Raw genomic sequence first — 13,702 nt, 5'->3', positions numbered from 1 at the left:
GTGATGGAAGGCAATAGCTATCAGAAGATCAATGAGTAGGTAATGTTGGTGAGAGTGGGGAAGTGCAGGGGATAAAGAACCTAAAAAGATGTGGACTAAGGAAAAGGGAATCTGAAACTGAAATTTTTGGGGAGTTGAAACCAAACTATTTTCCAAAATTGGAGGACAGGAGGGTATTCAAACAGCATATGTTTCAAATCTGCAGAAGGACATGGGCATGACCAGCAAGTAGAGGGTGTGTCTGAGGAAAAAGTCGATAAAGCAAGAGGAGTGGGAAGAGTTTGGTTATAAATGAAATATAAAGTTTGAGTAGTATTGGCAGCTCTAGAGGTTTTATGGATTTTAGACCAAATTTTTTCCCAAAAGATAATTGACCATTCTAGGGAAAAGTCTCGTTCCCAGGCTAATTCAATTTTAGTTTTGGATCTGTCCGCAGAGAAGTGAAAAGAATTATAAAGAAAGGATGCAGAGGGAGATGAATCTATTGCCTGAGAAATGGAGCGACAATCGACAGGAATGGCATTTAAGGCCGGTAAGGATTGAAGATAAGACAAGAGAGAAGGAAGTAATGTATTGTATTGTAAGCAAGAGCTAGAGGGTAAAGAGAATTGGGATTGAAGATCTGAGAAAGAAAGGGGAAGATCATGAGAGAGAAGTTGAGAGATCCATCGTAGACCATGAGAATGCCAAATTTTCCAAAAGAAAGTACGGTTATGGATCTTGAGCTGTTTATTATGCCAGATGGGTTTGTTCATGTGTCGAAGCGATAGAAGGATAGGAGGAAGATAAATAAGGAAGGAGGAGTTTACGAGAGTAATAAATGATAGGATTACGAAAACGGGCCCGGATAGATGTGAAAGATAAAATTTCACGAAAATCAAAAGGAGAGATAAATGAAGATTCTATTTGTAACCAAAGAGGAGGATAAAAGGAAGATCAGTGGAAAGCCAACGGGACGTTTGTTTTAAAGAGAAAGCACGATGATATGCCTTGAAGTCAGGGAAGCAAACTCCAGCTTGAGATTTGGCCTTCCTTAAGGAAGTGAGAGCTATGCAAGATCGTTTACCATTCCATAAGAATTTTAGTAAGATAGAATCGATCCTTTTAAAATAGTAATCGGGGATATGTATTGGGATCATAGAAATAGTATATAATACAAGAGGTGATAACATCATTTTAAACGCCCCCACCAGGACAGAAAGAGTGGATTCCAACGAGTGATGGTAGTATCCAGCTTCTTAGACACATAATCAAAATTTATTTTCAGAGTATCAAGCCAATTGTAGCTTGTAACCAAACACTACTTTGCATGCTGTGATTTTTTAGCCATTTATTACAATGGTTACATCAAAACTACATGTTTCAGAATGTTGCATGCTTTAAGCTAAAGATATCTAAGATAAGTTTGCATGACTTGGAGCCACTTGGTAACATTAGGCGTCATAACTTTAAATACTATTAATAGGTTATTTGTAATGCAGTTTACCCTATCGAGGTAATAACTAAGGGCCTGATTGTGACTTTGGTGCTCCTGCGCCAGCTCTCCCCCAGCGCCAAAGCTGCGCAAAGACCACTCGCCTGATTACGAGTTGAACTAGTGCAGGCGGACGGTTTGTTTACTGTTCCCACTGTGGTGTCCTGAAAAAGGGCACTGCAATGCCTGGCATATGATGTAGCCATCTGCGATGGGCCACCAGCCACAGTGGCTCCCTGGCGTATCCGGTGCAGCAATGATCGGTCCTAAACGCCGCCTCGTAATGAGACGGACAAAGGACCACCACCGCTGTGCCTCTGTGACTGTCCAATTCCGCCAGACACAAAATCAGGCCCAAAGTTATTATCTAAGTGAGACTGGGCAGGTTGATAACTGCCCGTGACACCACTTCTGCTTATGTCACCACTTGCAAACTCATCAAGGTCAGAGGTCATCTCTTATACCTCAGTCCCAGCCGGGGCATTTGGAAGTTGGCTCCTTGGTGTGTATAAGGTGTGTATAACTCTGAAGTACCACATAATTTATAAAATGTAACCAGCTGCCGTCACATCTACACAGACCAACACTTTAATACAATGAGAACAGCTGTGGCATCTGCACAGTCCACCCTCATTCGCAAGAAAAAGGGCTGAATAACTACTAAATGTCACTAAAGTAAGTAAGATGCTGCAAATGTGTGCTGCAAAATTTTCTTTTTTGAGCCACAAAATATCCTAATATCCAGAGGTGGTCTGACAATAGGTCCTCCACAATAGAAAGCTAAAAACTGTCTGTTGTCGAGACCTGAGAATGAGGCAGACTAACAACTGCATCAAAAACGTACACAGAAGTAACCATGAACCTTTGCTCAAGTTAACAGTGCACGTCACACCCTCTGCATCAGTTAATGACTGTGTTAGTATAATTGGAAACATCTGAATATTTGATGAAATCATAAATGATGGATGTGAGAGCTGCAGAGCAAGCCCATTGTTGAAATTCGACTAAAGAATCCAAGCTGGCGGAAATCGGGATTAGGGTATGTACTTCTGAGCACTTACTGTAATGTGCTTGGAAGAGCAGAACAGAAAAACAATTAAGAATCAATTTACAGGAAAATGTGTGTGCCTTGTTTCAATTTGGGCGTGAGGGCAACATTTCAGTCTTGAAGAAGGACTGGTGAAAATCTTTCCCTGCAAATTTAGAGTTAGGGGCACGTTTGTGAGCTTTCCAGGATTGTCCGAGCAGCAAAACTCCTGCACCGGGCAAGGAAAAGTGTGCTACCTAGTGGCAATGGGGGTCAATTACCCCACATTCCGCGTGGGATTAGGGAAAGGCGTTCTCTAAGGAAAATATTTGCCCCTTGCTGAAGTAAGCAAACGTTTAATTTGCTTCACAGACAAAAACATTTCAAAATGATGGCAATTTTGCATGTATAAATATTACAAAAGAAAGTATTTAGCTAAGTGTGCTATTAAGATAGCTGATTGAAATAATATTATGTTATTTATGATTGTAGAAGGCAATATTCACCATAGTTTCTTTGTGCTTTAGATAAATGAACACAATTCCATAAACATACAGAATTGGGAAAACAACAAAATAACCAATAGTTGCCATCTCTAATCTGCATCCATTGTAGATATGTGTGGGAGTAAGGTGAAGGTCACGGGTTCGAATCCCAGCAGGTCTGCTCAACCTTTCATCCTTGTGAGGCCAATACATGATTTCTATTGAGTTGGTTAATGGTTAGCACCTATTATCAGCAGCTAGAAGCAGACAAACGATGGAAGCGGAGCGGCTTCCATAACTGCTCTTTCATGCAGCGAGAGCCTCAAGTGCCTGGAGGCCCATGTTGTTTGGTAGATACGGGACCCAATAAGAAGAGAGACGTCAGAGACTGCAGTGTACGCATCTGTAAGCCCGAGGGCCTTGCTAAGCCTTCTGTCTTCTGTCTGGCTGGAGGGAGAGACTTTCACAGACTACTGCAGTCTGACAAAATCCAACTGGGGATTTCTTGTGTTTGTATTTAGTAGTGCCAGATGGTGAGCCGCAACAGGTGCAGAACAATTGTCCCAGGGATAAGGGATTTTGCAGTCTCAAATCCTGCAAATCACAACGTTGCAGCTTTATAATGCTTTGCAATGCTGCAATGTACTAAAGTTACATTATGAGTAATCAATGTATTGATGACTTGCAATGCATACATTCCGACTCCTTACAAACTGTTAGGAAAGAGAGGTGTGAAATGGGTGCCCCAACCTCACAGTTCACACTTGCAATGAGGTGTATCCTTGGTTTGCAATCGCCGTCGAAAGCCATTTCCGGGCTACTGATAGCCGAAAGGGTGTGGCATCCATGTCAGGGTGAAAGCTGCCTGTGAGTGTCTGCTTCTACTATGTGAATACGGGCACTGGGAGAGTACGCAGGAGCTCATGGGACCACTGCATGCTCCCCTCAATGTCATTTGCATCATGTACATGTTTTAGGAGGCTGGTCATGTCCCATTAATGGTCAACAGGTACAATTTTGGCATTGTGCAATTTCAAATGCAGTGCTGAAGCCTTGTGTCCCTCCAAGGTTGTGGCCTTTGGACACCTTTTGGCAGAACTGAATAGGCAGAGAGAGCCCTGTCTGTTTAGTATGCATTAGCCTGAATGTTAGTGAATCCTACAGAAAGCCCATTTTATGTTGCAATGGATTAGTGCATTTGTCGCAATCAAAGTAAACACTGGGCCTCAAGTCTCAACATTAAGGCCTACTTTTTGACTCGAGGTTTAGTAAATGAGGGCCTTTGAGATTTTCTATATTTGTTCTAATAAACAAAAGATCTTCCCAGTTGAAAAGAATTTCGAACTATATTTATGTGCCCGGATGACATGTTTCTTTAGGTAATTAATTGAAACATACAAAAAGCATTTTCACTGTGGATCGTATACGCTTTTTAATGAGATACTCTCTAAATTATCTTTTTACTATTACATCTTTTCGCTTCTGTTTCAAGTTAGATGTGTTTTAGTCAATACCCGGCTTTCTATTTGCTGTTCTGATTTTCGAACACAGGGGGATTTTTAACAGTCATGAGTTCAAGCTCCCAGCTGTCTCTTATGTGATTCCCTCCAGGTCACAGTATTCAACAGTACATTTGCAACTCTAATGGTAATGTCACCCTAGACTTCACAAGGTCCCTTCCCTGGCAGCCAGTCATATACCATCTGTTTCCCAGAGACATGCCCACTTACTTCCCTTCTCTTGCGATACATCTCAGTGTACAGGAGCTGGTTCATTATGCCACAGGAAAGTGTCAAAACTGTCCTAGTTTTCAACAGAGTTCTATTTGCTCAATCAAAATGTGGTCACAAACTATTTTGCATTTTAAATCCTCCATTAAGCCACTGACATTTAGGTGGCATTCTGCATCTCCTCATTAAGAATTCGGAATCCATACTCAGTCCTCTGACCTATTTCCTGACACCTATTATCTGTGGGATTAACACTGGCAAGGTTGCATCAACAGTGCTTTTTTTTAAATGTCTATAATTTGTGAATTTAATCCAACCTGCGAAATTCGAATTCGATCATGTCTGCATTGACTTAATCTCCATACATAGAAACAGACCTTTTTTTCATTTCTGCAGACTAATCCTTCTTCCTATTAAATATACAATAGTATTTCCTATTTCTTCTTTGCTCCTCTAACCCCCCTTTGATGGGCACAACTTACTTCTTCTGTACTGCCTGTTTCCTGGGAATTTTATATATGTTCACTTGAAAATGGGGATGGTTTACACCCAGGGCCACAGAAATTATGCAGCAGTGGACAGTCAAATTAGGTGTCAGGGTTGAGTAAAATATGCGCCAAGAAAAGCCAAATTATGAGGCATTATGCGCCACATTTTGTCATAGTACTACTTCACTGTTTTGTCATTTTTCAATTAATTAACACTGTCTGGGCATTAGTTGCATGTCATTAGTATCAGTTTAACATCCAAGCATAGCATTAGGCTACAGAAAGGTGACCAGTCCTCCTTTGCAAAGGGCCTTCCACTCGACGGCAACACGTGTCGCTGCGTTTTTAGTAACTTTTGAACCCTTTGACCTAGAAACAATTTTTGGTTGTTAAAATCTTCAGATTATGCGGCAGGTGATGGTTTATGTGGCAAATACGGCAATTTAAAGAGGTAAATGCTTCCTTTGCTGTTTTCTCCTTCTACGCTCTTAAGCAATTGGGCATCTTCAAAGCCCCAAACTAGCATCTCTCCCAGCGTTTCGTTAACTGAATCTAAGGGGCATGGGGTTGGACTTGGGTTCCAATTAAGAACTGATTATATGGTTCAAAATAACGACACTTTAATTTGAACTCCTTTCTAGTGGCTACATTTTATGATAGATATCGAAATCAGGTAGCTTTCTTCTCCATTCCGTATAGTCATGTAAGTTGCAACCTCCTTTCCTATTATCATTTCCTTCACTTGTGCACTTATTCCATGTTCTCCTGTGGGAGGAATCCATGAGTGTGGTCATTTTGGTTGATAATGTAGTATTGCATCAATGGCACCAGTCTTTTAAACATAATTGCCCCAATGATATAATGTGACTCCAATTGTAGGCTCCACCATCAGTGGATAACAAAATGTACCATGGGGCCTGTTGCAAGCAAAGAAAATGTCCAACACCTTCTGTTTTGACAGTAAGAACACATTTAAAGGGGGAACAGTGGGTCCAGGAGGGCCACGGTCATGGTACCAATGCATCAGAGGCAAGATTAATAGCTACCATGCCAACTTGGAGCAGGGGTGTAGAGTTTAAACAATTGCACAACAATCACTCTACATAAAGTTATAAAAACAGAGAATAAAATAAATCTGCTAATATAAAGTCACAAACATGGTTTGTGCCTTTATACATGGCTCCACCAATGCAGCAGAGTGCATGAACTTTGTACAAACCGTAATTCCATTCAAAACTGTGCATGACAGAATTGAACACAGAGTATGAATATCATACGTAAATGTTGTTAACTTCAATAGTCATGTTGTACATGAGAATCTGCACCCGTTCCCCTTTGACGGTTGGGAGGAACGCCTACAGTGCCAAGCAAATTGCTCACAACTCCAACAAGTTTAAATGGAGGCGAGTTTCCACTGTACACCAGGATCCTCTGTTCGCTACCTCTCCCAGATGGCCTACCGTCCCAGCAATGATGCACAGACCGTAGCTCTGGATGGGGTAGGGAGAGGGGTTTAGAAACTGTCAAATTGGCCTTGAGCAGCCACCACTGTAAGTTTTTCGCAGTCTCCTCCAAAACCTAGAAGAAATCTGATAGATTGCCTTGGTGCTGAGCGCAGTGCGACTTCAGATGCCACTGCAGAGCCTGCACCTGCCACATAGTGTGGTCCATGGGCAGGATGCAGGAGGCCAAGAGGCCCAGGAGCTTCAGACCCGCTCTCACTGAGACCCAAGTCAAGGGTTGAGACATTGGGATTCAAACCCAAATGCCCTGGACTTGTTGAGCCGGAGGAATGGCTCAAAAGAGAAAAGAGCACAGTTTTCGGCGGCTTAGATGAAAGGGAGCAGCTGTGAAGAGGTCAGGTGTGAATTCGGCACGTTCATGGAAAAGCTCAACAATGTCAAAAGTTGGCCATCATCTGGAGGTGGCCTACGAATTATTAAGACAAGACCACCTTTAGTAGCCAATCATTGAGGTATGGAAAATTTGGTATTCCCAACCTTTGCAGAAGCGATGCAACCACTACCATCACCTTGGTGAACACCCAAGGTGCACTTGTAAAACCGAAGGGGATCATAGAGAAATTAAAGTGTGTGGCCTACCTTAAACCTCCGGTAACACCTGTGGGACTGCAGGACGGGGATGTGAAAGTATGCATCCTGTTAGTCCAGTGCTGCCATCTGTTCTCTTGGGTCCAGAAAAGACAGAACTTGGGCCAGGGTGAGCATTTTGAACCTGTCCTTCTGGAGGAGGAAGTTCAGAGGATGAAGGTCAGAATAGAGTAGAGGCCACCGTCCTTTTTTCGGCATCAAGAGGTAATGGAAGGAGCCAACAGTTCCGATTTCTGACACTGACACCCTCTCTATTGCTCCCTTGGCCTGAGAGCCTGAACTTCTCCATGGAGTATGGAGAAGGGGCCCTCAGGGAGATGTTGTGGTGTGAATCGTATGTCCAGAGGATAGGATATGAAGGGTAGGGTATATCCTTGCTCTACAATCCGGTGCACCCATTGGTCTGAAGTGATGCTCCACTACCTGGGGTGAGATAAGGTGACCCGGTTTCCCACTGGCCGATCATGTGACGCTAAGGACTGAGTAGTTGTACGGTGGCTGCGGGGGCGTGGGTTTGGGTAGTGCATTGCCATTGGTTGCCTGACCCTAGCCTCACCATCAAAAGGACTGGGAGGCCTATTGCTGCTGTGGCACAAATTGCCATTGCTCCTAATGGAAACCCTTACTAAAGCCTCGAAAGGGGCGCTGTGATTGGGGGAACTGTAGAGAAGGCTGATCTATGCCTAGAGAGAGGGTGGTGGCCTTGAACTATTTAAATCTTTGCAAGGCAGAGTCAGCCTTCGCTCTAAAGCACGTAGAGCTGTCCAAAGCTATATCCATTAAGGAATGCTGTAAGTCAGAGGAAAACCTTGTGGACCGGATCCATACCAAAAGTCAGCCAGTGAGGGAAGGCAGCAGTCCCTCACTCATCTCAGGGGAACAGGGTCAGTGAGGGTGCTGACACCTCCTTACTCTGTGACAAGGTGTCACTGATTGACACTCAGCCCTGGGAATTTCAGGGCTTAAAACTGATGCACACAGGTTTGAGGCAATTAGTGACACTCCCCCGCATCATGATGAGGAAGGCCTCGAGGCACTTTTGCCAGACTGAGGAGGTCACGCCCACAGGGCTATGAAATCCTCAGCCTGGTAAACCTCAACTCAAGCAGCCAGGCTTCTTCTCATTTAGTGCCTGTACTGCTCCTGGCTGCCTGACCTGAACAAGAAGAGTGTCTGTCAGGCTGACCTTTGTTCAGCCTGATAGACACTCGTCTTGCCAGTAGTGTCCAGACCTGAACTAGTGTGTACTTCATTGCATCGTGGCTATCAGAAATAAGACACTTTAAGGACAGTCTGATGCCCTCCGGAACAGCTGGCAAGACACAGCATGTGCAAGTACCTCACAAGGAGCCATCAGGTGTTGACAGACCTAAGTGGAAAACTGGCACTGGAAAACATACATTTTACTAAGGTTTCCATTAATTTGCATTTTCATTCAGGCGGGGTCATGCAGAAGGTATTGGAGTTCTGCAGATTATACCACTAGGTTCTCTAGAATGAAGCGCTGCAGGAGAAAATCTAGATCCCCTAGAGCAGGCCTGTGCCCTCCTGCCACTTGCTTATTCACTGGAGGGCACGATCTTGGTTTTGCTCGGGTGCCCACCCGGACATCATTGAAGAGGTCGAGTGGTGCCATCGTGGACACATCTGCTTATGTGGTCCCGTCAGGTAGCCACCTGAGATCCTTGGGGCCCAAAGGCACTCCAGCAGGATCCGGGGGGGGGGGGGGGGGTACCAACGATTTTCTCCGCAGGTTCTCGAACCTTCCAGAGTTAGTCCATGATCTTTTTCAGCTCAAGGGGGAGTAGGAGAGGAACCACTGCTGGATGCCAGACCACATAACAGTTCTGTGGTCTGGCTGTACCCATGTTGTTGCACAAGTTCGAAGGGTGGGAGTGGTGGGATGACGGAGACCCAGGCTTCAACTTCTTATCCTTTTTTATGGGATGTCTTCAACTTAATTGAGCTCTTGAACTTCCATTTAGATCCTTCCTGCAGTTGGCCTCGGAAACGAGAGCACATCTGGCCTCTGGACCCTGACTTGGACCGTTTCTATAGAGTTCAGCGATGGCTAACTTGGCTTGGTGACCACTGATGGCTTTGAGGTTCACCGTTGTGCAGCAAGGACATGAAACCACGTCAAGAGAGGTGCCTAAGCACCTAGAGGGAGATATTGTAGGTGTCCGTCACTGAACGCTGTTGGTGGCAGTCACAACATGGCTTAATCCCTGTTATTTTAGGGCCCACATTCTGCACACTGTGCGGTGTTTGGAAAAAAAAGACAGTTTTCCTGAGGGAGAAAGTGCGTCAAAAGACAGCACTGCTACCGTTGTATCCATGTCAAAAGGTGCAGAAAGAAAGGAACACACGTCAGCCTGCAGAGGTGGTGCATTTTTGGAGAGTCTGATGTCATTTCCAGAGTGGATGGACCCAACGTGGAGCCGCACTATGCTGCCTGTTAGCACGCAATGAATTGCTGAAAGGTTTCCGAATTGAGCCTGGCTCCTGGGGAAATTCACACGGTGCGAATCTGTCGTTAGAAGTCTCTATCAGAAATGAACTTTCTTTCCCGGGTAACTAAGCTGTTTAAGCTCTGAAGCAACCAAATTCTCGCCATCATTCTTCCTGACAGGCCTTCATTGTACCTTGACCTCTAGTATATACTAGGCTCCCAAATCTTTATCACTAGAGATATATTTTGGGCTGCCAGTAGAATAGTTTAAAGATGCATAATTTGCATTATTATGCATTAAAACCCACGTAATCAGAAAATACAAATATAGAGTATAACCCCTGTAGTGTCTAGTAAAGAAAAGAATGCTGGAACTCTTTTGGTTTCCACTGTACACCGTAGGCCTGTGTTATAACTGTAGGGCTCCCGGTTTTATGGTGTTTATTTTTTTGTCATTTCCGTCTGTATTTATCCATATTTATTTTTGGGCAACTTTATTTGTATTTATCAATATTTATTATGGGTTTTGTGGAAAAATAAAGCTGAAACTGGTATATTTCCACATGTATTTAACCAATAAATATGCAGTCATGCTTGAATGCCTGCCAGGTTTCAATGCGGTGAACACCCACAGAAGATAAATCAATGCACTCATATGAAAATATGCACATTTCAGTATCAGCCTTGTGCATTGCTACTGCAGTTTAAGCCTCTTTACTAAAATCCATTTCTTTTTTAACACCCTTTCCCAGCAATCCACACAGTTATTGGGCTGGCAGTCATGGAAAGTGTATTTAGAATCACTCAAAAAGCACCCAATTACCGTTTTTATCCACATTTAAAAATAAATACAGACAAGAAAATGAATGGGTTTCTGGCTGTATTTATCTGTAAAAATCAGTAAAAACGGAAAACAGGGAACCTTAGTTATAAGCGTTGGAAAGATGAGTTGAAGGTAGGCTCAGAACGTCGAGTTCTGACTTACACGTAGCGGAATAAAGACGTGTACCAACTACTCTCTATGTGTGGCGTGCTTATTGGCGAGTACCTGGCTGGCAGGACGGTAGAACCCCCCACAACAGAGACAATGCAGATGTGATCGCCAATGATGACACCCAGGAGAAAAATCAATATGTTCTATACTTAATAGTCCAACAACGAGCAAATGGATCAATGTATAAATCAATTTCCCTAACAAGACTGAGATAAGCAGCCATGGTACAAAGATACCACATCATATTAGTTCTCAGCCGAAGAAAGCTTGCATGCGAGATAAAAGCATTAATAATTGAGCAATTAGTTAAATTAATACACTGTCCAGTTCACAAGTAATGTATGTGGTAGGACCCTGTTCAAAACCAGAACTTGATGATCCTTCACACGTATGGATGTTGGCGGTGCTGACAGCACAGAATGGGATTCCGGAATATCCGCAAGTGCATACGAGACCAATCTAACATGAGCTAGGGATTCTGATCTAAGGAGTAAAGAATCATGCTGTATCAGACATGGTGGCACACAATGCAAGCATGCGATTCAAAAACAACTCACAGGAACGCTATCACAAAAAGCAGGTCAGAAACCTGATACAGGGGTTCAGAGTGCATCTCTGAAGACTGGACAACACCATCCATCCCTCAAACATCTGGCAAGAGCGCCATGTCAGCCATTATCCCGGATCCCTCTATAACTTTGGCCCAGTCATTAATACTGGCTATATTATTACAGATTTAGCTACACTGCACCAGTCTTGAAAGATCAGTTCTTTGCTGCAGTAAATTATTCTTCTCAGTTTGTGATCAGGGCTCATTCCTTCTACCTTCGGAGCTGTTGACATCCATCAACCTTTAATCTGGAAATAACCTTGTGCTACTGCTGCCACATTCCTAAAATGGTACCTCGCTCAGATGTGACAGTAGTGCAATCTTGAATCCATATGAAGATCAGGAAGTTGCAGGGCGACCCACCAAAGGTTCACAGGAATTTGTGGCCGCACTATGGACTTGCAGCCGTTTTCTCCAATTTCATTTGCGTGAACAAAGTGAATAACTATTCAATCACGATCACAAATTCTTTAAAAAAATGTTCTTAAAACAGCACTGGTTTTGTGTCTTTACAGAAGCAGACTGAAAAGCTACACATCGTAAGCCCGAGCTGTAAAAAATGCATTTGTGTACATTAGCCACAAAGAGAACATGATCCATATACTTTGTTTACTAAAGAGAAGAAGAAACAATGTTTACACCTTCATCCTCATCTCGCAGAATGAGCATGCAGTGTGAATCGAATACGTTAGGTAAGTTTTAAACTTACATTGTTTTCGCCAAAAATAACCTTCAAATATCCCTTTGCTACACTTTCTATATTGCTTAGTGCCTATCATGGAAAATCCAGTCCTTTCGCTTACTACAGCCCACTGGATGAAATCACATCACACAAACCCCCAAGCCAGATGTTTAACTCTAAGACCTAAACACAGGTAATGCAACTGTAGAGCAAGTCAGATATTCAATAATGTCTCAGAAAGACCTGAATAATGTGGTGAAGCAGAGCAACAGTACAACACCTCAGACCCAAGAATCACCATCAACTGCAGGAGAAGAAGCTATAAAGAAAGCGGTGTAGTCAGGGAGCAATTGTGCTCTAGCACTTAGAGCTTCAAGTCCAAAACTACCTCTGAGAGTAGGTACCAAGGCATTTCTCAAAACTGCTTGCGGATCCCAGAGAGGAGATTATGAAAGTTTGACAAAAAGTGGCAAGTGATCAAGTAGGAACCATTGGGTGGAAGGTAATTCAATCATATTGAATGATGAATAACATACGCATCAGAGAGCAGATCATAATGAACAGGAGCACTGCTATTCCATAAGGGCAAACAGAATGCTTAACAATGATCTCATTATTAAGAGTCCCACTCTGTAATAAATTAATTATTCCTTGCTCTGCTTTTAGATTTTTTGGATCATCATTTACCGGATAATTTGCTGTGATTAAAGTAAATCCTAATTTTCCTATACACTATAGGGCCCTACTTTGTTACGTGCATTTCATTATCAAGTAGGCAGCATTTTACAATGTCTCTATTTCCTTTTCTTTTTAGATTCTACATTATGAGTGTGATATTTTTTTTATGGAAAGTGCACTACTAGGGCTGAGAGCTCTCTTTGTTAACAAAGGCCCAGATAGTCTGCATCAGGAATGTAACAAAAGACATCTGAGGTCTAACAGACAAAGGATACTTAGCGATAACCTTTCCAGCTCTCCTTCAACCAAGTAGCCTCACCTGGTTTATGATGTAGATGCCATAGTCAACCTTCTGCCGGCGGAGGATCGGGTGCAAGTAGTGCAGCCAGTACTTCAAGTGGTGGTCCCGGTGTCGGAAGGGTAGGATTATTGCAACCTTCTGCTTTGTCTTGCAGTCTGAGGGTGTGTACTTGCCACCGTCTCGCACATCTGGATTCTCTCGCTGAACCCTCTCCATGGTCATTGGAGTAGTGAACTCTATGAGCAGGCGGCCAACTGCAGCATGGAGGAGACAAAAAACGAACTACGAGTGAGTATGAAACCAAAAGAAATTCTAAGTAAGCAGTGTCATATATAACTTTGTTAATCCTCTCATTATTATTATTATTATGATTATGTCCACTTTGCAAAGGGAACAGCTGCCAATCGGTGTCCTGGCACTAACGACACTGCCTCCATCCAGACCTCGGATTGCAAGTTGGATCAGCCACGTGTTAACATTTTTTCCTGAGAGAAGTGTGGTATTCATGGTTCTCATTTTTAGAGACATGGAATTCCACTAGTGAAATGCCATGTAAGAGAAATATCCACCTCCCATCTGCTCCGCCTGATTTTAGGAATGGCGAAAACATTTTGATTTATTAAACAGAAATCTCTGCTTTGTCAGCTTATGAGCCCGATATACTGGGATG

General features: G+C 43.2%; 1 protein-coding gene across 2 annotated transcripts in view; it reads right to left on the bottom strand.

The window, feature by feature from the left end:
• Positions 1-13,702, bottom strand: part of B4GALT2 (beta-1,4-galactosyltransferase 2) — a 929,689-nt gene that overhangs the window by 331,696 nt on the left and 584,291 nt on the right. For both annotated transcript variants that reach the window (XM_078671715.1, XM_078671716.1), the window contains exon 3: positions 13,051-13,286. In XM_078671715.1, coding sequence (XP_078527841.1) covers positions 13,051-13,286 — 236 coding nt within the window. The remainder of the gene's footprint in view (positions 1-13,050; positions 13,287-13,702) is intronic.

Source organism: Lissotriton helveticus, chromosome 1_2, assembly GCF_964261635.1.
Source record: "Lissotriton helveticus chromosome 1_2, aLisHel1.1, whole genome shotgun sequence".
In the NCBI taxonomy this organism is placed as follows: domain Eukaryota; kingdom Metazoa; phylum Chordata; class Amphibia; order Caudata; family Salamandridae; genus Lissotriton; species Lissotriton helveticus.
The sequence above is the reverse complement of the archived record's forward strand: the minus strand, read 5'-3'. Positions and strand labels throughout refer to the sequence as shown.